The sequence below is a fragment of the Hyperolius riggenbachi genome, chromosome 8 (assembly GCF_040937935.1).
Source record: "Hyperolius riggenbachi isolate aHypRig1 chromosome 8, aHypRig1.pri, whole genome shotgun sequence".
Lineage (NCBI taxonomy): Eukaryota > Metazoa > Chordata > Amphibia > Anura > Hyperoliidae > Hyperolius > Hyperolius riggenbachi.
Genome location: NC_090653.1, coordinates 109,886,369 through 109,909,388, shown reverse-complemented (window position 1 = coordinate 109,909,388; position 23,020 = coordinate 109,886,369). Strand labels below are relative to the sequence as shown.

General features: G+C 45.2%; 1 protein-coding gene across 1 annotated transcript in view; it reads right to left on the bottom strand.

Moving 5' to 3' along the window:
• F9 (coagulation factor IX) overlaps positions 1-23,020 on the bottom strand; it is a 113,272-nt gene that overhangs the window by 18,641 nt on the left and 71,611 nt on the right. The window contains exons 5-6 of the mRNA XM_068251000.1: positions 22,441-22,575; positions 14,736-14,989 (exon numbers count right to left, since the gene is read on the bottom strand). Of these exons, the coding sequence (XP_068107101.1) occupies positions 14,736-14,989; positions 22,441-22,575 (389 nt within the window). The remainder of the gene's footprint in view (positions 1-14,735; positions 14,990-22,440; positions 22,576-23,020) is intronic.

Here is a 23,020-nt window from a genome sequence, read left to right as displayed (position 1 = left end):
AAATATGACATTTGCCATATCTCGGCTTACACTTTCTGCACACACATGACCATCACATATTCATATTTCTCAGACTAGGCCAGTTCATATGATACCAAACTTGGGCATGTTTGCATGCCCGGTTAAAAAAACGGTGGAATCCCCCGAGTTCTGGTTATGCCAGTGGCCCCAATTTAATATCAAAATACTCCTAAGATCCAGACCAGCAGAATGATATAACTTTCACATTTCTCACCTGAACGGTATTCCTTAAATATGCAAAAAAACATATACAACATTCATTTCTTCCTGCTTTTTACTGCAGCTAGGATGTCTAGTTTCAAGCTGTGACTAGCTTCCTGGGGTTGCCCTGTATGAAAGGGACCTTTTGGTTCCTTTAATTAGCATCTGAATGTGAAATCAGCTGGGACAAGCTTTGAGTTTACACCTATGGCTAACAGGTCACAGGCACCAGGTTTCATGAAAAGAACTCTGCTGCTCTTATGAAGCCAGCAGAGACCCTCCAGGCTGGACTGAATGGTATCCACAGACATGAGATTCTGATTTGGCAGCGCAAGGCAATCGAGGCAGGAAACCGATTGCGGTTGCGTTATCGTTTCTCACGGCTGTTCCGTGACACTATGTTTCACTGTATGCAGCACAACATGCGGGTAACGTGCAGCACCGCTTTCCTGTAAACGTTTTAAAAATCCCTAACCTTGAGGCTAGCGATGTGTTCTGTTGCTATGGAGGGAGGCGGAGGGACGATGATAGGCGGATGACAGAGCAGCTTCAGGCGGTCCGTTGGGGTGAAATTAGCTTGTGATCAGTCATGCTTGGGCATCAAGAGTCATTATGGATCCAACAGGGTGGACCCTTACTGATGCCTAGTGCCCGAGCAAGATTGATTAGTGGCTGAAATGGTCATTATCGGCTGTTTCAACCGATGGTTATCGCATGTGTGTATATGGCTCGACCATTTTAGCCTGTTGGATGTTACTGTCACGTCCAAAAGGCTGCTGCTGTGCGCTCCCGTGCCGCCCCCCCCCCCCGTTGTTGGCCAGGAGATCAACGAATGGGAACATAGTTCCCATTCATTGATCTAAGACCCTGGTAGAAAGACCGACAGCTTCTTATGAAAAGCCATGGTCTTTCTGAACAAAAAAAATCACGTCCTCCTTATACTTCCTGTAAGCGAGAGTGCTCGCTTACAGGATGGATTAAAAAAAAAAGACTGTGGCCATCTTGTGGCCAAATAGTAAAACTACATGTACATACATGTTTTTTTCACACAAAACACAATAAATTAAAGGGCTGCACGGTGGCGTAGTGGTTAGCTCTCTCGCCTTGCAGCGCTGGGTCCCTGGTTCAAATCCCAGCCAGGGCACTATCTGCAAAGAGTTTGTATGTTCTCTCCGTGTCTGCGTGGGTTTCCTCCGGGCACTCCGGTTTCCTCCCACATTCCAAAAACATACAGATAAGTTAATTGGCTACCTCTAAAAATTGGCCCTAGACTACAGTACTTACACTACATAATATAGACATATGGCAATGGTAGGGATTAGATTGTGAGCTCCTTTGAGGGACAGTTAGTGACAAGATATATATATATATATATATATACACTGTACAGCGCTGCGTAATATGTCGGCGCTATATAAATACTAAATAATAATTATAATAATAATAATAAATTACGTTTAAAATGAACTGTTTACCTCCAACACCTAAAAAATACCCAAATAAAATATTTAACAAAAAATAATTAAAAAAATTACAATTAAAAATAAAAAACAAAACGTAAATAGTTACCTAAGGGTCTACATTTTTTTTAGTATGCATGTCAAGAGGGTGTATTACTAATATTTTTAAAGTTATAAGCTTGTAAATAGTGATGGACGCAAAAGTGAAAAAATGCACCTTTATTTCCAAATAAAATATTGGTACCATACATTATGATAGCGACATAATTTAAATGGTGCAATAACCGGGACAAATGGGCAAATAAAATGTGTGGGTTTTAATTATGGTAGCATGTATTATTTTAAAGCTATAATGGCTGAAAACAGAGAAATAAGGATTTTTTCCCATTTTTTCTTAATATTCCTGTTAAAATGCATTTAGAAAAAAAATAATTCTTAGCAAAATGTACCACCCAAAGAAAGTCTAATTGGGGGCGGAAAAATAAGATATAGAGCAATTAATTGTGATAATTAGTGATAAAGTTATTGGCGAATTAATGTGAGGTGAAAATTGCTCGGATGCATAAGGTGAAAACGACTGAAGGCTTAAGTGGTTAAATAGACACTGTGTGTAGCGATGTGTCACTTTCTCCCAAAATAATAAAGTGAAGTCTGATGTTTATGAGAATGTTGCCACTGCTGTAACTGAATTTAAAAATATATATTTGTACATAAATAAAGTTTCCACCAGAGGGCAGCACAAGTTGCTTATATAGTTATCCATGGGAGATTTCTCTGGGTTGCAAATTATTAGTCAACAGTACGACTAAAACAAATTGTACAGTTCCTAATGTTCTGTGAGAAAATGATGTATTTCTGTTACAAGCTAATTTTTCTTCTTTGCACCTTATTACTTTTGTGCTTCAGTCTCTTCATAAAAGACAACTTTGCTACTGTAGACAGAAATAACATTGCTGGGCTGTGCGTGGCCTACAGCAAAACAAAAATACAGTATTTTAATCAATGCAATTTTAACCCTAAAGGCCGAAGCAAGTCATTTGGGTGCCAATGGCGCTTTGGTTAAATGCATGCGGCATAGACAAGGATAATTGCAGCTGAAGTCAGTTAGGGTTAGGCATTGACAGAGGGAGGGTTCAAGTGAGCGAAACAACATCATTACGATGGGGGGAAACCCGGGAATCCCAGTGATGTACTTCCTGTCCCACAGTCACTTGGGGAAGGGCTTGCGGTGGGGGGGGGGGGGGGGGCTATGCTTATGACCCTGTCTGAATGCAGTTTGTTGCGTTCTTGTGCGATGGGGGCGGAGCATCGTACTGCAACTCTATGGCCAGATGTAAAAGCGGCCTAAAATGTCAAAGCAATATGGTACTGTAACCTACACACCAAACAGTGGGAGACATCCTGAGAATTCTGAAAGACTAATGCTTAAGTCTGATTGATAGCTCTGGCTTACAGCACCATGCAAATTATTATTGCTGGCTTCTATGCCTCCTCTCTCCAGGTGTCTTTACAATGAGCAGAACATTCCCTGGTAGCTAGGCTGTTGCCACTTCCAGCAGTCATTAGACCTAGGATAGTCATCAGCAACATTAACCAGGTAAATAATCTACTACACAACCAATTCCCATTGCAACCATTCCTGTTGTCCTCTGTCATCACTTGTTGTGGAGCTGACAAAGCTTATCCATGTGTCACTATGACTCCTGACTCGTCTACATACCTACTGGACCACATTAGTACCTGAGCATCCATAAAATTAAAAGTCTTCCAGATTTTGGCCTCTTTCAGATGGATGGTTGAACTGCGCACTTGCTGAGCAGTTAAATCTCCCATCTGCCGCTCGCTAGTGCAATTTGAGTGCAATTTAATTGCAACTGAATTGCAGATGTTGTAACACCACGCATATCAAGCGTTGACACGCGGTGGTGTTACTAGGTGGCGGAGGCAGTGACGGCTCTAGCTTCAGATTTTTGGGGGGGCTCAAAAGGGGCACAATGGCTGGCAGGTGGGGCTCACGGGGGCGGAGCTTCAAAGGCTTGTATCACAAAAATACTAAATAATAATAATAGGGTGCAAGCAGCTACATGACACAGACCCCAGTTTCTACAGCAAGTAGAAATGAAATTGAGCTGTCTGCCTGCTCCAGCTGGGGAAGAAACAGCAGACAGAGATCAGAGCCATGCACTTTTACTGTAGTTCAGCAGCAGAGAAGTGCACAGCACCCAGTGAGGCCCAGTGCACACCAAAACCGCTAGCAGATCTACAAAACGCTAGCAGTTTTTGGAGCTGATTTCAGAGCGATTCTGTTTAGAGACGTTTTCAGCTGGGGCTTGAGCCTGGGTAAGCCCCAGTGTAGCGCCGCCACTGGGCGGATCAGATCTCACTCCGTGGGGGCGCCTGTACAGCACCTGTACCGGGCGCCAACAAACGCCCCGGCCTCTGCAGGAGAGCAGCTGACAGGCAGTAAATTCACCACTTCTCGGTTGCCCATGTGAAAGGGCCCTAAGGGCTTGTTCATGCTACAAGAGCTGGTAATTTTAAAAGCTCTTGCTAATGCAATGCTATGGAGGAGTTTTACAAAAATCACAACACTCCCGTGAGAACACACATAGGATAACATTAGCAAGAGCTTTTAAAACCACAAACCGCTTAGAAAAGCTCTTGTAGTGTGAACATGGCCCTAAAAGCGGTTGTGCAATGATTCCTTTAGGGCTTCTTCACACTAGAGGCGCTTTTTGATTTTTTAAGCGCTGGCGATTTTACAAAATCACCCTAAGGCTCCCTACACACTGCAAATCCATTTTCCGATTCTGATTCCGATTCCGTTTCCGATTTTCAATTCTGATTTTCCCTGAATACATTCAACAGAAAAAAACGGATAAAAAAATGCAGCATGCAGTAAAGATTAAAAATCAGAGTCGGATGTAAAAAACGATTAAAAAGCGGAATCGTAATCGGAAATGCATGCAGTGTGCAAGAGGCCTAAAAGCACTTGTGCAATGATTCTCTATGAGAGAGTTCACATCTAAGCGGTTTGTTTCTGATCCGCTCCAAAAATTGCTAGGCATACCTAGAAAATCGCTAGGCACATACCTGAAATCGCTTTCAAAAAATGCTTATTGTTTGCGATTACGCTAGTGCTTTTAGGTGTACACACCAGCTCCAGGAGACACCCAGTGACAGGTTTAGGCATTACAGCAAGCTTGCCTGGTTCTCACTTGGCTAATTATTTACCAGGTGAGTTTGCTTTGCATGGCAGCTGGCTTGCAGCCAAGTTCACCTAGCACACTGAATTAATTAATAGTCTGGTGAGTCTGGTTTGCATCTCCTCTCTGATTGGCTGCCAGTGTTATAAAAGTCCTTCCTGACTAGGCTCCATGCCTAATATGCTGTTCTGCTTCCTGTTCAGTGAAGGGTGGTTGTTTGTATTGTCTAACTGACCTCGGCTTTGGTTTGACTATGCTTCTGTCTCATCTCCTGGTTCATCTGCCTGTCTGCTGGATCTTCTGTGTATGACTTCTGGCTGGTTCCTGACTAGGCATTCATTTATCCCTTGGATTAGTAAGTCACCTGACCTCCCATGTATGATCTTTGGCTCCGTTAGCTGGGTTCTTGGGTGTTACATTTGTTGTCTCAGATCCAATACTTGCTTTAATTAGTAGGGTTGGGCCAAGGCAGAGGCGAGAGAAGTTTCAGCCTCAGGGCGCAGTGTAGGAGGGGTACACAACTCACTCAGCTATCATTTCCCTATTGTGTTTGAAGCAGAGAGAAATAAGCAAAGGGGATACATGGCAGTGACTGCAAGCCAGATAAGTAATAATAATGGCAGTATTTGTATAGCGCCTTTCTCCTGTCGGACTCAAAGCGCTTGCGAGGCAGCCACTAGAGCGCACTCAGTAGGCAGTAGCAGTGTTAGGGAGTCTTGCCCAATGAACTCCTTACTGAATTACTGGCTTACTGAACAGGCAGAGCTGAGATTCGAACCCAGGTCTCCCATGTCAGAGGCAGAGCCCTTAACCAGTACACCATCCAAGTAGAGATTAAAGGTGTGTAATGCGGAAACAGGAAAAAAGGGCGCAGGCAGCTAGTGGACAAAATGGGTGCCGCCATTCACTCCCATTATAAATATCGTTTAATGGGCATCGAACAGGAAAAAAGGGCGCTGGAGAATAACGTTTTACAAGCGGCGCCCAGAGATTTTTAATGTTTATAACTGCTTGTGGTGATTTACGTTTTAAAAATGCACCCGTGATGAATAACGTTTATAAAAATACTAAACATATTTATCCTATTTAACTAAAATGTTGTTTAAAATTTTATCCCTTACTGTTTGTAAAACATTATTATTCACAAAATAAAGCAATCAGTATGTAACGTAAAATTGTAATATATTTTATCCTTTACGGTTTGTAAAATATTAATCTCCACACAGGCACCACCAGGGGGTTCTTAGGTTTAGGCACCACCAGGGGGTTCTTAGGTTTAGGCACCACCAGGGGGTTCTTAGGTTTAGGCACCACCAGGGGGTTCTTAGGTTTAGGCACCACCAGGGGGGCCTTAGGGTTAGGCCCCACCAGGGGGGGGTCTTAGGGATAGGCCCCACCAGGGGGGGGTCTTAGGGATAGGCCCCACCAGGGGGGGGTCTTAGGGATAGGCCCCACCAGGGGGGGTCTTAGGGTTAGCCACCACCAGGGGGGTCTTAGGGTTAGCCACCACCAGGGGGGTCTTAGGGTTAGCCACCACCGGGGGGGTCTTAGGGTTAGCCACCACCAGGGGGGGTCTTAGGGTTAGCCACCACCAGGGGGGGTCTTAGGGTTAGCCACCACCAGGGGGGGTCTTAGGGTTAGGCACCACCAGGGGGGTCTTAGGTTTAGGCACCACCAGGGGGGGTCTTAGGTTTAGGCACCACCAGGGGGGTCTTAGGTTTAGGCACCACCAGGGGGGGTCTTAGGTTTAGGCATCACCAAGGGGGTCTTAGGTTTAGGCACCACCAGGGGGGTCTTAGGTTTAGGCACCACCAGGGGGGTCTAGAGGTTAGGGATAGGTACAGGGAGGGTTCTGTGTGAGAGTAGGGTTAGGTATAGTTTTAGTAAAATTTTAGTAATACTTACTAATGTTTTACAACACATTATGAACGTAGTTATATTTATATCATCGTTATAAACAATATTGTCAGATTTTATTATAACAAACAACAATAAATGAAGGTTATTCACAATAATATACAATTACGATTAAACATATATTATCGTTTTTTTAAGAAACGTAATTATAAGTTTCACTTTTGAAACAGGGAAGATTAACGTTTTCACAATTGCCGATTTCATACACATTATTTAATGATTTATAAATTTGTAAAACATTATTTTTAAACGAAATACAGCACAATATTTTTATAAACGCTATTAGCCTTTTTTCCCAGACGCCCTTTTTTGACGTACGCGTGTAATGCGCAGAGCTGCCCCAGATCTATCTAGCGGTATAATTTTTAAGGTCTAATGTTGGGGATACATGGTACGTTTCTGTACCATGTATCGAGCAGCTGATCCGGCCAGCTGACAATATTCAGCTGGTCTGATCACGCTGCTCGACCCCCGGCCGCTCGATCCCTGCCGGCGGACAATGGCAGGGAATCAAGCAGCTGATAAGGAGCGCCGGCGGGAACGAGCGGTAATCAATCCGCGGGGACGCAGCGGGAGTTGATCCGGGGGCTAATCGGCCGCCGTATCGACCCGTGTATTCCCAGCATTATGCCTAGTACCCGCCATACAATTTTCTGTAAAGGTTTGTACACGCTCTATTTTCAGGAACGATGGGTCTGTCAGACCCTCCCACTGGGCGGGAGTTCCAGCGACAGTAGAGCGTGTGTACAGTCTGTCAGGCAGACTGATAAGGCTGTTTCTGAAAGATCTGCTCCAACATGTTGGAAATTAACCATCTATCTGCCTAGCAATTAAGCATTGTTCTACTCAGCAGGAGATAACCAGAAGACAAGGCACCAGATAATGACCAGTCTCTACCAGTACTTTACAGAAAATAATCTAATTACAGAAAATCTGACAGTAAAACCTAACAGAAAATTGTATGGTGTGTACTAGGCATTAAAGGTCCGTACACACGCCGGACTGGAGGCAACGACGGGTCCATCGTCACCTCCCGCTGGGTGGGCGTTCCAGCGACAGTCCGGCGTGTGTACAGTCTGTCTGCAGACTGATACGGCTGTTTCTGAGCGATCCGCAGAAACAGCCGTATCAGTCGGCCGACAGACTGTACGCACGCCGGACTGTCGCTGGAACGCCCACCCAGCGGGAGGTGACGATGGACCCGTCGTTGCCTCCAGTCCGGCGTGTGTACGGACCTTATAGCTTGTGAAAACATTGCACTACTTTTTTTAGACAGTAAAACTCGAAGTAATCCTACCGCTAGGGAGGTTAAGGAATAAGTGAACATATGACAAAAGCTACTTATCTTTTGCGTTTATGTACTTAAACAAAAAGTAAATAGTAGTCCCTAGTCAACAGTAGAGATGGCCCGAGCCTCCGATTTTAGGCGAACGTTCGCGAACCGCAATAGACTTCAATGGGAAGGCGAACTTTGAAAACTAGAAAAATTTATGCTGGCCACAAAAGTGATGGAAAAAATGTTTCAAGGGGTCTAACACCTGGAGGGGGGCATGGCGGAGTGGGATACACGGCAAAAGTCCCCGGGAAAATCTGGATTGGACACATAGCAGCGTTTTAAGGGCAGAAATCACATTGAATGCTAAATTACAGGCCTAAAGTGCTTTAAAACATCTTGCATGTGTATACATCAATCATTGAGTGTAATTGGAGTACTGCTTCACACTGACACATCAAACTCAGTGTAACGCACTGAAAAACAGCTGTTTGTGTAGTGACGGCTGTGCTGGACTGGTGCACACCATGGCCAGAGTGCAGGCCGTGGCAGTTTTCAAGCCCATATGGTCGTCGGGCTGTGGTAGCTCAATGATAGAACAGTGACTGTCGGGTAGGTATATGCAGTGATGGGCATTATAATGTGCTCCTGTCACACACAGACGGGTACCGAACAGGCACAGTGATACTGCGTGTGCTCACGTAGGTAGGTGGGTGCACTGTGAACAGGTAGGTAGGTATATGAAGTACTGGGTATTACAATGTACACCTGTCACACACAGGTGAGCGGGGCTCCAACCCGCACTTCGCACTGGAGCTACTCGGAGTGTCTCTAGCCGGGATCCCCTTTGGCATTGCATGCGGCCGCTGGTTTCCTGCCGACCGGAGACCTCTCCTCTGGATTGAGGTCCGGCGAAAGAGTGAAGATTCCCACTGTGCGCAGAGCTACGTTTTAGAGAAGGACATAGGGAAGAAGAGTGGTGAGTCCCGCGACGCGGGTGAAGAATATCACTTCCCCCTTGCTGTATCTCGGAAGCCATTGCTGTTTACTCCGGTCTAGTAGTCTGACACTTTCCGGACAGCCTGCATATCCACTCCGCTTGTCCCCTTCCCTGCAGGGTAGAACCTCTGTCCTGGTACCGGTACCCCTGTATGGTTGGTCTGTGCGAGTGTGTTTGCGGCATGTCTGGGAACGGAGTGCTCCAGTTGTTTTAATTGGTTTTATGGCTTATCCCAGTGTGTGCAATCCCAACAATAAAGTTTGTCATATTTTTGAAGCCTGCTGAGTGATGGCACATGAATTAATTTTCTAAGTGTTTAGCTACAGTTGTGACGTCATTCCTGCTTTGCAGTTCTGCAGGCTACACGACGAGGTTGAGTTTGTGCAGCCTTGTCCTACCACTGTCACACACAGATAGGTAGCGGCCAGGCACAGTGACACTGCGTGCGCTCAGCTCACGTAGGTAGGTGGGTGCACTGTAGGAATATGCAGTACTGGGTATTACAATGTGCAGCTGCCTGTCACACACACAGGTAGGCACTGAATGTGCTGGGCCTGGCAGTGGCGCACACACAGTGAATTATTAAGGCTGTCTATGCAACACAAGTATCAGTGGGACACACAGAAAAAAAAAATAGATCACACGAACAAGATTAGCTCTCAAAAGAGCTGTTGTGGGGTGCTATTTTAGCAATAAGAATCAGCAAGGAGCAAGCTAAGAAGCCTGCAAGAGCCTAACTAATCTTTCCCTATGAGAGTCTGCAGCAGCAGCTGTCCCTTCTCTATTTACTGCAGGCACACAAGTGAGTATAATGGTTGGAGGTGCCTGCCTTTTATAAGGGGGGGAATGGCTCCAGGAGGGAGTGTAGCCTGATTGGCTACAATGGGCTCTATTCACAATGACTTACTGCATGCGGTAAAGTACTTGCGGGAAATTTGCGACCAAAACATTTGGTATTCACAAAATTTTCCGCATGTTTTTTCGTGCGGTTAATGTTCGGTTTAAAGTGCGGTTAATGTTCGGTAGTAATACGTAAAAAGTTCTGCAAAAGTCTGTATTTTCAAAAAATTAAGGCGCATTATTTCTACGTTAAGTACCGTTTTTTTTTTTTTTTTTTTTTAATCACCTACAAGTAGTACCGTAGGTGATATATTTCGCTTTCCATTGATTTAAATGAAGTCTGGAGGCTTAAGTGCTGTGCTTGCTTTACTTCGACATTTTTTTTTAACAATTTTTACATTCAACCTTTTTACCGCATGTTTACCGCAAGTTTAATGGCTGTTTCCGCACTTATTTTACCGCATGCGGAAAACATGCAGAACATTTTAGTGAATGTGGAAAAAATGCAGATTACCGCTGGCGGTAATTTGCGGTAATAAATCCTTTACCGCATGCCTCATTGTCAGCCCTGTTTCTATGGGCGTGCGATGCGTGCAATCGCCCGGGGTGCTGGATTGTTGCGGCCGGAGTAGGCGCTGTTGCGGTGGGAGCGGGCATAATAGTAATAACTCCCCTTTCTTCAGCTGGATAGCCGATCTCCCGCAGCTTCAATGTCTTTCCTGTCCCGACATCTGTCTCAGTAACAGCGCCCCCTGTGATGACGTACCGCATGTCATCACAGGAAGAGCTGTTACTGAGACAGATGCCGGGAAAGGAAAGACATTGAAGCTGCGTGGGATCGGCTATTCGGCTCGGCTGAAGATGAAGAAAGGTGAGTTATTATTGTGCCCGCTCCCAACACCGCTGCAGCACCTACCTATCTAAGCTATACTGCAGTCACCTACCTACCCAATCTATACTGCAGCACCTACCTACCCAATCTATACTGCAGCACCTACCTACCTAAACTATACTGTAGCACCTACCTACCTACTCTATACTGCAGTCACCTACCTACCCAATCTATACTGCAGCACCTACCTACCCAATCTATACTGCAGCACCTACCTACCTAATCTATACTGCAGCACCTACCTACCTAATCTATACTGAAGCACCTACCTACTCTATACTGCAGTCACCTACCCACCTACTCTATACTGCAGTCACCTACCTACCTACTCTATACTGCAGTCACCTACCTACCTACTCTATACTGCAGCACCTACCTACTCTATACTGCAGCACCTACCTACCTACTCTATACTGCAGCACCTACCTACCTACCTACTCTATACTGCATCACCTAACTACTCTATACTGCATCACCTAACTACTCTATACTGCAGCACCTACCTAATCTATACTGCAGCACCTACCTACCTACTCTATACTGCAACACCTACCTAATCAATACTGCAGCACCTACCTACCTAATCTATATTGCACATACCTAATTTATACTGCAGCACCTACCTACCTAATTTATACTGCAGCACCTACCTACCTAATTTATACTGCAGCACCTGCCTACCTACCTAATTTATACTGCAGCACCTACCTACCTAATCTATACTGCAGGCACCTACCTAATCTATACTGCAGGCACCTACCTAATCTATACTGCAGGCACCTACCTAATCTATACTGCAGCACCTACCTAATCTATACCGCAGCACCTACCTACCTAATTTATACTGCAGGCACCTACCTAATCTATACTGCAGCACCTACCTACCTACCTAACCTATACTGCAGCACCTATCTAACCTATACTGCAGTCATCTACCTATCTATCCTATACTGCAGTCACCTACCTATCTAACCTATACTGGCACCCACTTATTGAAGCTATACTGAAGTCACCTACCTAAGCTATACTGCAGGTACCTACCTAACCTATACTGCAAGCAATTACCTATCTAACCTATACAGCAGGCACCTACCTATCTAACCTATACTGCAGTCACCTACCTACCTATCTAACCTATACGGTCACCTACCTATCTAAGCTATACTGCAGGCACCTACCTATCTAAGCTATACTGCAGGCACCTACCTATATAACCTATACTGCAGGCACCTACCTATCTAACCTATACTGCAGGCACCTACCTATCTAACCTATACTGCAGGCACCTACCTATCTAACCTATACTGCAGGCACCTACCTATCTAACCTATACTGCAGGCACCTACCTATCTAACCTATACTGCAGGCACCTACCTATCTAACCTATACTGCAGGCACCTACCTATCTAACCTATACTGCAGGCACCTACCTATCTAACCTATACTGCAGGCACCTACCTATCTAACCTATACTGCAGGCACCTACCTATCTAACCTATACTGCAGGCACCTACCTATCTAACTTATACTGCAGGCGCCTACCTATCTAACTTATACTGCAGGCGCCTACCTATCTAACTTATACTGCAGGCGCCTACCTATCTAACCTATACTGCAGGCGCCTACCTATCTAACCTATACTGCAGGCGCCTACCTATCTAACCTATACTGCAGGCACCTACCTATCTAACCTATACTGCAGGCACCTACCTATCTAACCTATACTGCAGGCACCTACCTATCTAACCTATACTGCAGGCACCTACCTATCTAACCTATACTGCAGGCACCTACCTATCTAACCTATACTGCAGGCACCTACCTATCTAACCTATACTGCAGGCACCTACCTATCTAACCTATACTGCAGGCACCTACCTACCTAACCTATACTGCAGGCACCTACCTACCTAACCTATACTGCAGGCACCTACCTACCAAACCTATACTGCAGGCACCTACCAAACCTATACTGCAGGTACCTACCTACCAAACCTATACTGCAGGCACTCACCTACCAAACCTACACTGCAGGCACCTACCTATCTGATTCATACTGGTGGCACCTACATAGCTAACCTAAACTGTGGGCATCTGTCGGCGGGGGGGGAGGGGACGATTTGTACACCCTTGCCCTGGGTGAAATTTAGCCTAGAAACTGCCCTGCTCATTGTGAATAGAGCCCAATGTGCCTGCTGACTGTGATGTAGAGGGTCAAAGTTGACCCTAATGGTGTATTATGGGGGCGAACCGAACTTCCGGAAAAGTTTGCGGTTCTCCGCGAACGCGAACCATCGGAAGTTTGCCGGGAACCGTTCGCCGACAAACCGTTCGGGCCATCTCTAGTCAACAGCTGCCAGTTTCTTGTCATGCGCCCACCCCCTGCTGTCAGTTTGCAAAAGAACAGCCATTCTGTGGCGTCTTCTGTACACCTCTGGTGTTTTCCATGGAGATTAGACCTGAAGACTTATATCTAATCACAGAGTTGCATTGACAAGCATAACATTTTGTAATCCACCTCTATAGAAGTAGTATCCCATCATGTCACGTTAAAAACCAGAGACTAGAAAGCAGTGATGTTCGGGTAGTTCCTTTTACTACCCGCCCGAATCCGGATCCGGGTACCCAGTTATCCGGATCCGATTCGGATATCCGAATTTGACATTTTTTTTCTACCCGAACAGAATTTGGATACCCGACTCTATTATCTATACTATCCGTCCGGATTCGGATACCCGAACTGTAAATCTAAAACTATCATTCTAAAGACTAAAAAAATCTCTCTCCTCCCTCCTCCCTCCTCCCTCCTCCTCCACCACCACTAGACCATCAGCCACACTACATGCTAAAGCTGGTTAATGATTTTTTGAAGGCCAGTCACTTTTTAACCAGTGTTTTAGCCACTACAATGAGAATACAACAAAACAGACTTCTCTTAAAAGGGAAAGGGTTCACCAAACGTTGCCTCCAGTCACAGACTTTGAAGATTTTTGTGACCTGGCTGAAATACAGTACTGTATTAGAATCTTTTTATTGAAGTTTTTATTGGAAATACATTTAGGAAATACATAGGTGTGACGTCTCTCCTACCATCTGATAAATGCTAGGCCAGCTCTAGCATATAGTGTGGCTGATGGTCTAGTGGGTAAGACAGATACCTACTACACACTGAGTCCTGGGTTCTAATCCCAGCTATGGTATGTGAGCTGGCTTTTCAAAAAGTACAAATCTTTAATCATGCTACTTTTTCTATTGAATTGATCATAATGGTAGTATGGTACAATGATGCTAGGCCAGCTTTAGCATGTAGTGTGGCTGATGGTCTAGTGCAGGCATGGGCAAACTCTGCCCTCCAGCTGTTACGGAACTACAAGTCCCACAATGCATTTGCCTTTGAGTCATGACTGTGGCTGTCAGACTCCTGCAATGCATTGTGGGACTTGTAGTTCCGTAACATCTGGAGGGCCGAGTTTGCCCATGCCTGGTCTAGTGGGTAAGACAGATACCTACTACATACTGAGTCCTGGGTTCTAATCCCAGCTATGGTATGTAAGCTGTTTTGAAAAACTGCGAGGAGGAGGAGGATTTTTGTGATTCGGGTAATTCGAATATCCGCGGGTATCCGGATCGGTGGTGGAACTATCTGCAGATAGCTATCCGGATATCTGCAGAACTATCCGGAATCCGGATCCGACCCGGATAATAGAAAAAGGTCGGATATCCGGATTAATTCGGGTACCCGAGATCCGAATAAGCATCCCTGCTAGAAAGAACTCTTTTCCACACACACACACAAAAAAAAAAAACTTAAAGCAAAAAAATTTGTTTCCATAACTTCATCTCCTCAATGCTCCTTTTTTGTCCATCTGAATAAGGCCCAGTCTGTAACACATCACAAAAATATAGCGTACTTGTTTTAGCTTACCTGCCATGGAAATTCACCCTTTAGGCTTTCAGTTCCACCAACTATCCTGACATTAGGGTCCTCTGTCACAGGCACAATGTCATCTGACTCATCATCTGTCTGTGCTTGTTTGGTGGAATTTTGTGCTTTTTCAGTGGAATTTTGAGATTCAGTAGAGACACCAATATCTGGATAGTCCAAAAGGTCCATAATAGAACGGGTCTGGTCTTTGGTCATAGCCTCCGATGAGCTGACTTTTCCACATGGATACCGTGCTGTAGAAAGAGAAGGTTGTAACTTTGGCTAGTTTATTGGAGCGTGTGCTTCAGAATGTAAAGATGAGACATCTGCCCATTCCTGCTTTAATAGCTTACTACACATTTTTTAGAAAGATGAACAGATTAATTTTGTATACATGTAGTCCCCGGTTAACGAACGAGATAGGGGACTGTAGGTTTGTTCTTAACCTGAATCTGTTCTTTAGTCAGAACATCATGCCATCTCTGTCCCCTGTACCTCCTCTAATCACCCTGCGTCTCCCTCTGTGTCACCTCTACCCTCTAACTGCTTTTACAAGTATAAAAGCCATTTTTTCTTTGATTTTTTTAAATCTATTTACTCAAAAACTACAAGTCCAATTTGAAAAAAAAAATGTTTGACTTGTTCCCATGAAAACACAGAATCCATGCCGTTTGTATCGGCGGGTCATTGGTAAGTCGGGGACTACCTGCAAATGTCAGTCCTCTTATCTCTTTCTGCTGCATCTCCTGCTCTTTTCCTAAAACCCAACATAAGTAAAGGTGGCCATCCATGGGTCAAATTTTTTTGTTATTCACTTACATCAAATTGGCCTTTGATTTATTGACTCAAACATATCCAGTAGAAAAAACCTTGATCTGTTTTAGAACTTTCATTGATCAGAGATGTGACTGATTGCTGTGGTAAATATATCCCTTAAAGAGAGCCTGAGGTGGGCTCATTTAAAATGAAAAAAAAATAAAAATATTACGCTACCTAATCTGGGTGGCTGAGTGGATCAGGTAGCCGCCATCCACGCCGCTCTCCGCCTCTCCTGTGGGCTGCACTGGCCCACTTTCACTTTCGTGACCCCTGGGTCACGACGATGGAAGGAGAGATTGATTCTCTCACAGCGTGAAGGGAGGTGGGGGAGCAGCAGGGGGTGTGGGGGAAGCCTGCAGGAACACCCCTAGTGTTTTGAGCAGGGTATCCCTCTCCTCCCTTTACTCATCACAGGTAGCTACAGCTGCCCTTTAGTGTTAGGTAGCCAGATGTATCCTAAATATTAAGTAGCCAGAGGTTCCCCCAAGTATTAGGTAGCTAGAGGTTCCCCAACAGAAGGAAGATCTGATCAGTGGAATTCTGAGATGGGTGAGTAACCTCATTTACATTCCGCTTGGGACTGCATATGGAAGGAGAGCGAGGCACTTGGGGACGAGAGAGAGACGCCTTTCTATCATCAGGCGCCTGTAGGCATGTACAGTGCCTTATGGTAAAATCCGGCCCTGGGCCAACATTTTTGGCTTTGATGAGCTATGTGGCTCTCGGAGACTACACAAAATGTTGTCAGAAGAAAATGGTGAGCTTCTGAGAGGAACTGATGGCAAGGCAACTATGTAATGTTCATTTGAAGTTACCACACGTGTTTAAATAATTTTACTCAGTTCTGGTTCCCTTTAAGCCTGTTGCACACATTCAATTATGATTGGCCAATCACTGACCAGTTTTAGTTTCAAAAGTTTTTATTTGGAATATTAACAGAAATATACAACAGCATTGGTAGGCCCGGTGAGGGGCATCACCAGGGCCGGGCCGAGGCATAGGCTGGAGAGGCTTCAGCCTCAGGGCGCAGTGTAGGAGGGGGCGCACAATTCATTCAGCTGTCATTCCTAATTGTGTTTGAAGCAGAAAGAAATAAGAAAAGGGGAAACATGGCAGTGACTGCAAGCCAGATAACTAGATATTAAGGTGTTGGGGAGGTTGTGGACCCAGTGGCCCTCTTAGTCTAATAGCAATCAGTGTGTGATGGCTGGGGTGGCAGGGATGGAGGGGCGCACTTTGGTTTCTCAGCCTTGGGTGCTGGAGGACCTTGTCCCGGCTCTGGGCATCACTGACCAGTTTTACCACATCCATGTAATATGAGGGCCAATAGCTATTGAATACTAGGAGTATGAGAAGACTCTTATGGTAAACCCTTATACTAAATGGAAGTGGTAAAAATTTTCAGTGATTGGCCATTCACAAATGAAAGTGTGTACCAGGCTTTAAAGTCCATTAACCAACCATACAGGTAATGTGGTCAAGGTGGCAGAGCTCAGAAATGTAATGCAATTCAGGCACAGTGGTTTTCCGACTTTAAAGTCTGAAATTCCAGAAGTGAACTGGAAGCGGGGCCGGAGCATTGGTGAGCGGCTGCGTGGGCACACGGCGTCCGCGGGGGACCACTAGAAGCCCCAGGTAAGTTCAACTCCTTTTCCCCCTACCCCCCCCTACAGTACTCCTTTAAAGTCATCATGTAATGGAAGTGGAATAAATTCCTCAATATGTTATCTTCAACTGGCCATCTGAAAAGCCATTGCTTTACTGTGTAAATGACAGATCTGCCACTGTGTACAGAGATGTAATGTCAGTTTGAAGACTTGTCATGTGAAGGAAACTGTCTACATCAAATGAGAAGCTGTGAGATAGTGGAAAGTAAAATTTTGGACACTATTGAGGAAATGATACTGCAGCTGGCAATTGAATACATACAGTGGATAGCAGAATGTCAAACTTTCTTGCTGTAGTGGTCTTAATGAAAAATTAAAGCGGACCCAAACCAAACTTTTTTTTAAATTCAAAATATTTAGTTGCATCACTCTGAAACATACAAAGATAAACACTCCAAGCCTATGAGCGATCGGCCGCGGGAGCGTGCATGGTTCCTGGACGTAGAAACTACGTCCAGGAACTAAAATAGGTTAAAGTGGATCTGAGATAAACTTTTACTCATTGCATAATTGTGTTCCTTTCATATAGTTTATAGGGCACTCCTCAAGCCAAATACTTTTTTTGTTTTGTTTTATTACTCTAATTCTCTATAAACTAAACAAGCCTCACCCACAGCTTTTCAGACAGCCTTGGCACTCAGTCCCAGGTAGCAAGGGCTTATGGGAGCTCAGTCTGGGCAGGAGGGGGAGGAGGTTACTAGCCAGAGATTTCAGAAGCAGAGGAGAGGGGGAGGAGGGGCAGTGAAATTTTCCACAGGCTGAGGGCTGGAGATGCTATCAGCTTGCCTCAGTGTAGTGTGACCAACAGAACATGGCTGCCCTCATTGTATCATAGCAATCAACAATCATACACTTTTGAAGCTGTTTGCAGCTAGATTTGCCGTGTAAACCATCTAAACTTTAGATAAGATATATAGACAGTTACTTGTTCTAGTTACTTTTTCATCTCAAATCCGCTTTAAAGTTCCCTTTAATGATATAATATGACCAATTCATTGGGAGGATACAATCCAGAGCAGGCAACCTAGACTGTGTGGATACATTTGTTTTGGCCGTGTTCAGGAGAGGTCCGTGCACAAATTATTATTACGTGTTTAAGGACATCAAATAGTAGGCGCAACCATGCTTTTTACAAAATAAAAAGACAAGAATTTTCAGGTATGAAGCGCCACTTCAAATTACGTCCAACACACGATTTTTATTGCACAAAAATTGGGACACGTGTGCTCTTGCACCTCTGAGTACACAACATACATATAGCGAATTAAAATTCTCAAACATACACAATTAAAACCTGAGGTTGCCACCTGGGTCATCGTATACATATCTGAATATACACAAAAGGCTATAAAATCATATGCACTTTTGGTTGAACTCCCTATTAATATTTGTTGCATGTATGCCACACTATCTATTTGCACGGCAAAAATGCCTGTTTTGCATGCAGGTAGTTGCTGAGCAAGTGTTAAAGCTGCCAAATTATTAGTAGTGTTGGGCGAACACCTAGATGTTCGGGTACGCGAACGTTCGCCGAACATCGCCGGGTGTTCGCGCCGAACTCCGAACATAATGGAAGTCAATGGGGACCCGAACTTTCGTGCTTTGTGCTTTACAAAACTTTGTGCATTCCTTACATGCTACATACCCCAAATTTGCAGGGTATATGCACCTTGGGAGTGGGTACAAGAGGGAAAAAAATATTTGAAAAAGAGCTTATAGTTTTTGAGAAAATTGATTGTAAAGTTTCAAAGGAAAAACTGTCTTTTAAATGTGGAAAATGTCATGTTTCTTTGCACAGGTAACATGCTTTTTGTCGCCATGCAGTCATAAATGTAATACAGAGAAGAGGTTCCAGGAAAAGGGACCGGTAACGCTAACTCAGCACAAGCAGCAGAACATGTGATGGAACAGGAGGAGGCGCAGGAGGAGAAGGCCACGCTTTTTGAGACACAACATCCCAGGCCTTGCATGAGGACAAATAGCGTGCGGATATAGCAATGCTTTTTGCCGCCATGCAGTCATAAATGTAATAAAGATGAGAGGTTCAATAAACAGGGACCGGCAACGCTAACCCAGCAGCAGCAGCAGCAGCACACGTGATGGAACAGGAGGAGGCGCAGGAGGAGAAGGCCACGCTTTTTGAGACACAACATCCTAGGCCTTGCATGAGGACAAATAGCGTGCGGATATAGCAATGCTTTTTGCCACCATGCAGTCATAAATGTAATAAAGATGAGAGGTTCAATAAACGGACCGGCAACGCTAACCCAGCAGCAGCAGCACACGTGATGGAACAGGAGGAGGCGCAGGAGGAGAAGGCCACGCTTTTTGAGACACAACATCCCAGGCCTTGCATGAGGACAAATAGCGTGCGGATATAGCAATGCTTTTTGCCGCCATGCAGTCATAAATGTAATAAAGATGAGAGGTTCAATAAACAGGGACCGGCAACGCTAACCCAGCAGCAGCAGCACACGTGATGGAACAGGAGGAGGCGCAGGAGGAGAAGGCCACGCTTTTTGAGACACAACATCCCAGGCCTTGCATGAGGACAAATAGCGTGCGGATATAGCAATGCTTTTTGCCGCCATGCAGTCATAAATGTAATAAAGGAGAGGTTCAATAAACAGGGACCGGCAACGCTAACCCAGCAGCAGCAGCAGCAGCACACGTGATGGAACAGGAGGAGGCGCAGGAGGAGAAGGCCACGCTTTTTGAGACACAACATCCCAGGCCTTGCATGAGGACAAATAGCGTGCGGATATAGCAATGCTTTTTGCCGCCATGCAGTCATAAATGTAATAAAGATGAGACAGACACAGACACAGAGTGGCAGTAAACACAATGCTATATAGTGTGGCTGAGCGTGCAGTGTACTACTGTTACCAGCAGACACAGAGTGGCAGTAAACACAATGCTATATAGTGTGGCTGAGCGAGGTACACAGAGTGGCAGTAAACACAATGCTATATAGTGTGGCTGAGCGAGCAGTGTACTACTGTTCCCAGCAGACAGAGTGGCAGTAAACACAATGCTATATAGTGTGGCTGAGCGAGGTACACAGAGTGGCAGTAAACACAATGCTATATAGTGTGGCTGAGCGAGCGGTGTACTACTATTCCCAGCAGCGACACAATGACCGGGGGACCCTGGCTAGCGTGGCTGGAGCGCGAACTACCCTGCCTGCCTACCCAAAGCTAAACCCACAGACAAATGGCGGAGATATGACGTGGTTCGGGTATTTATTTACCCGAACCACGTGACAGTTCGGCCAATCAGAGCGCGTTCGGGTCCGAACCACGTGACCCGTTCGGCCAATCACAGCGCTAGCCGAACGTTCGGGGAACGTTCAGCCATGCGCTCTTAGTTCGGCCATGTGGCCGAACGGTTTGGCCGAACACCATCAGGTGTTCGGCCGAACTCGAACATCACCCGAACAGGGTGATGTTCTGCAGAACCCGAACAGTGGCGAACACTGTTCGCCCAACACTAATTATTAGCATAGTTCTTCAGTGCTGATGAAATCATGCATTGACATGCAGAAGCACATATACTTGCGATTTTTGAAGCGATGAATTCCTATCAGGGCAGTGTTCATCATACCGCTCCACAGGGGGACAATTCAAGCTTCCAGCTGTTGATTAAGCTTCATTCCAATGGGCCCATTATGTCCTCACCGGTGTGTGTTGAGCACTGCGCAGGCTTGCCTTTTGATTATGATCTGGCTTGCAGTTATAATCCACCAACACTGCGCGTCATGTCGGGCAGAAGGATAAATCCTTATTGTGCAATGTGCATACAGACTGCCGTGCATCCTCTGCATCAGAGTCTGCTCACACTTCTAGCTGAAGTCCAGACCTCGTAATCAGCAGCAACAAAGTCCGCAAGCTATAAATGGCATAGCAGGGAGCAAGATCGCATGGCCGACAGATGGCTCCTCCCACCTACGCGTTTCACATCAGACGTTTCATCAGAACCTAGACTATGGGCCTAGTGGGTGTCAAGGGGCCCAACAGCCAAGTTCTTTGACCTCTCTCCGCTTCAGCTTACCAGAAGGACCGCAAAGGGCCCCCACATCTATTACCTTGCCTAGGGCACCATTACAATCTTACCTTTCCTCTGAACTTCACATAAGTTTACTATGATTACCCATTTCAGCCCGCGGGTTGTTTTCACCTTATGGTTGAAAGGAATTTTCACCTGTCAGCGCTCCTCCCTTTCATTTCCCCAATAACTTTATCACTACTTATCACAACTAAATGATCTATACCAATTAGGCTTTCTTTGGATGGTTTCCTTTTGCTAAGAATTATTTCAGCCTAAATGCATTTTAATGTGAATAATCAGAAACAAGTTGAATAAAACATTCTAGTGGGGATACAACCTACACATTTTATTTGCCCATTTGTCCTGGTTTTTGCAACCTTAAAATTATATCCCTAGTACAATGTATGGTGGCAATATTTTATTTGGAAATAAAGGTGAATTTTTTTCAGTATTACGTGCATCAACTAACTACATGCTCATAATTGAATTGTGTGGGTATTTTTATTAAAATGAATGTATTTATATCGGTGTAATTTACTACTTGGCCACAAGATGGCTTCGCACATTATTTCCTATTAGCGTACTATAAGTACGCAAATAGAAAGTAATGCGTGTACGTGATACTTCGTAAGTCTCATTGATGCCGGTGATCATTTACACAGGAACTTAGATTATGGGACAAGAGCGAGCGGGAGAAGCGTGGCGGCACGATTGCGTGCATGTTGCCTACATCTAATGAGAATGATCACCGGCATGTTTTTGAACAAAAACGGTGATCATTCTCGCTGCACAAGCACGAATTGGCTCAGGGGACCAATCCCCCCCCCGTCTCTGGGACCATTGCAATTGCGTGCGCACCCCAGTTACGTGCACGAATGTGAGTCTCGCACCCCTGCGGCTGTAGCAGCAGCAGCCACAGGTGTGAGACTCATGTCTGTGTGGCTAAAATGGTTAAATTTGATTTAAAAAAAAAGTATACATTTGTATTAGAGGAATGCAGAAAAGCATTGGTGCTGAAGCAGTGTTCCCCAACCCTGTCCTCAAGGCCCACCAACAATAAATGTTTTGCAGGAAAAGATTGTGGTACTTTACGATTCGAAATTCACTTGCTATTTCCGAATTGGGAACATATGACAAACAGAACAGAAAGATAGTCAGTAAATGCATCTTACCTATTTCTTGACATGATTTTCCATCTCCCCCTAAAATGTATCCATGGGCGCAGGAACATATCACTTTCTTGATGGCGTGTTCCCTGCACATTTGTTCACACCCTCCATTGTTTATGACGCAAGTTATAGGCAATACTGGAAGAAATTAGAGAAAATATTGATTGTAAAGAGATGTCAAGGCAGTCAGACTTTGAACCTGAGATGGCACCAAATGAAAACTGTATACATACCTGGGGCTTCCTCCTGCCTCCCTTCAGACTGATCGGTTTGTCGTCCTCCACCTCCTGGATTCTGCGCTACGGCTTCCGGTAATCAGGCCAGTCGGGGTGTAGTTTGCATGCGTGCCTTGGGCACACGTGTACCCTGTCAAGCTCCTGTGGCCGGGAGCTTTCTGTGCCTGCACAGCAGTACTGCGCAGGCGCAGAACGCTCCCAGCCACAGGAGTGACAACGTGCACGGCCGGACTGCGTCTACGCTAACTGGCCCCCAACTTGTGGAATTAAAGGGAGCCATAGCGGAGGATCCAGGAGGAGGACGTCGAAGGACCAATCAGGCCAAAGGGGGCTGGAGGAAGCCTCGG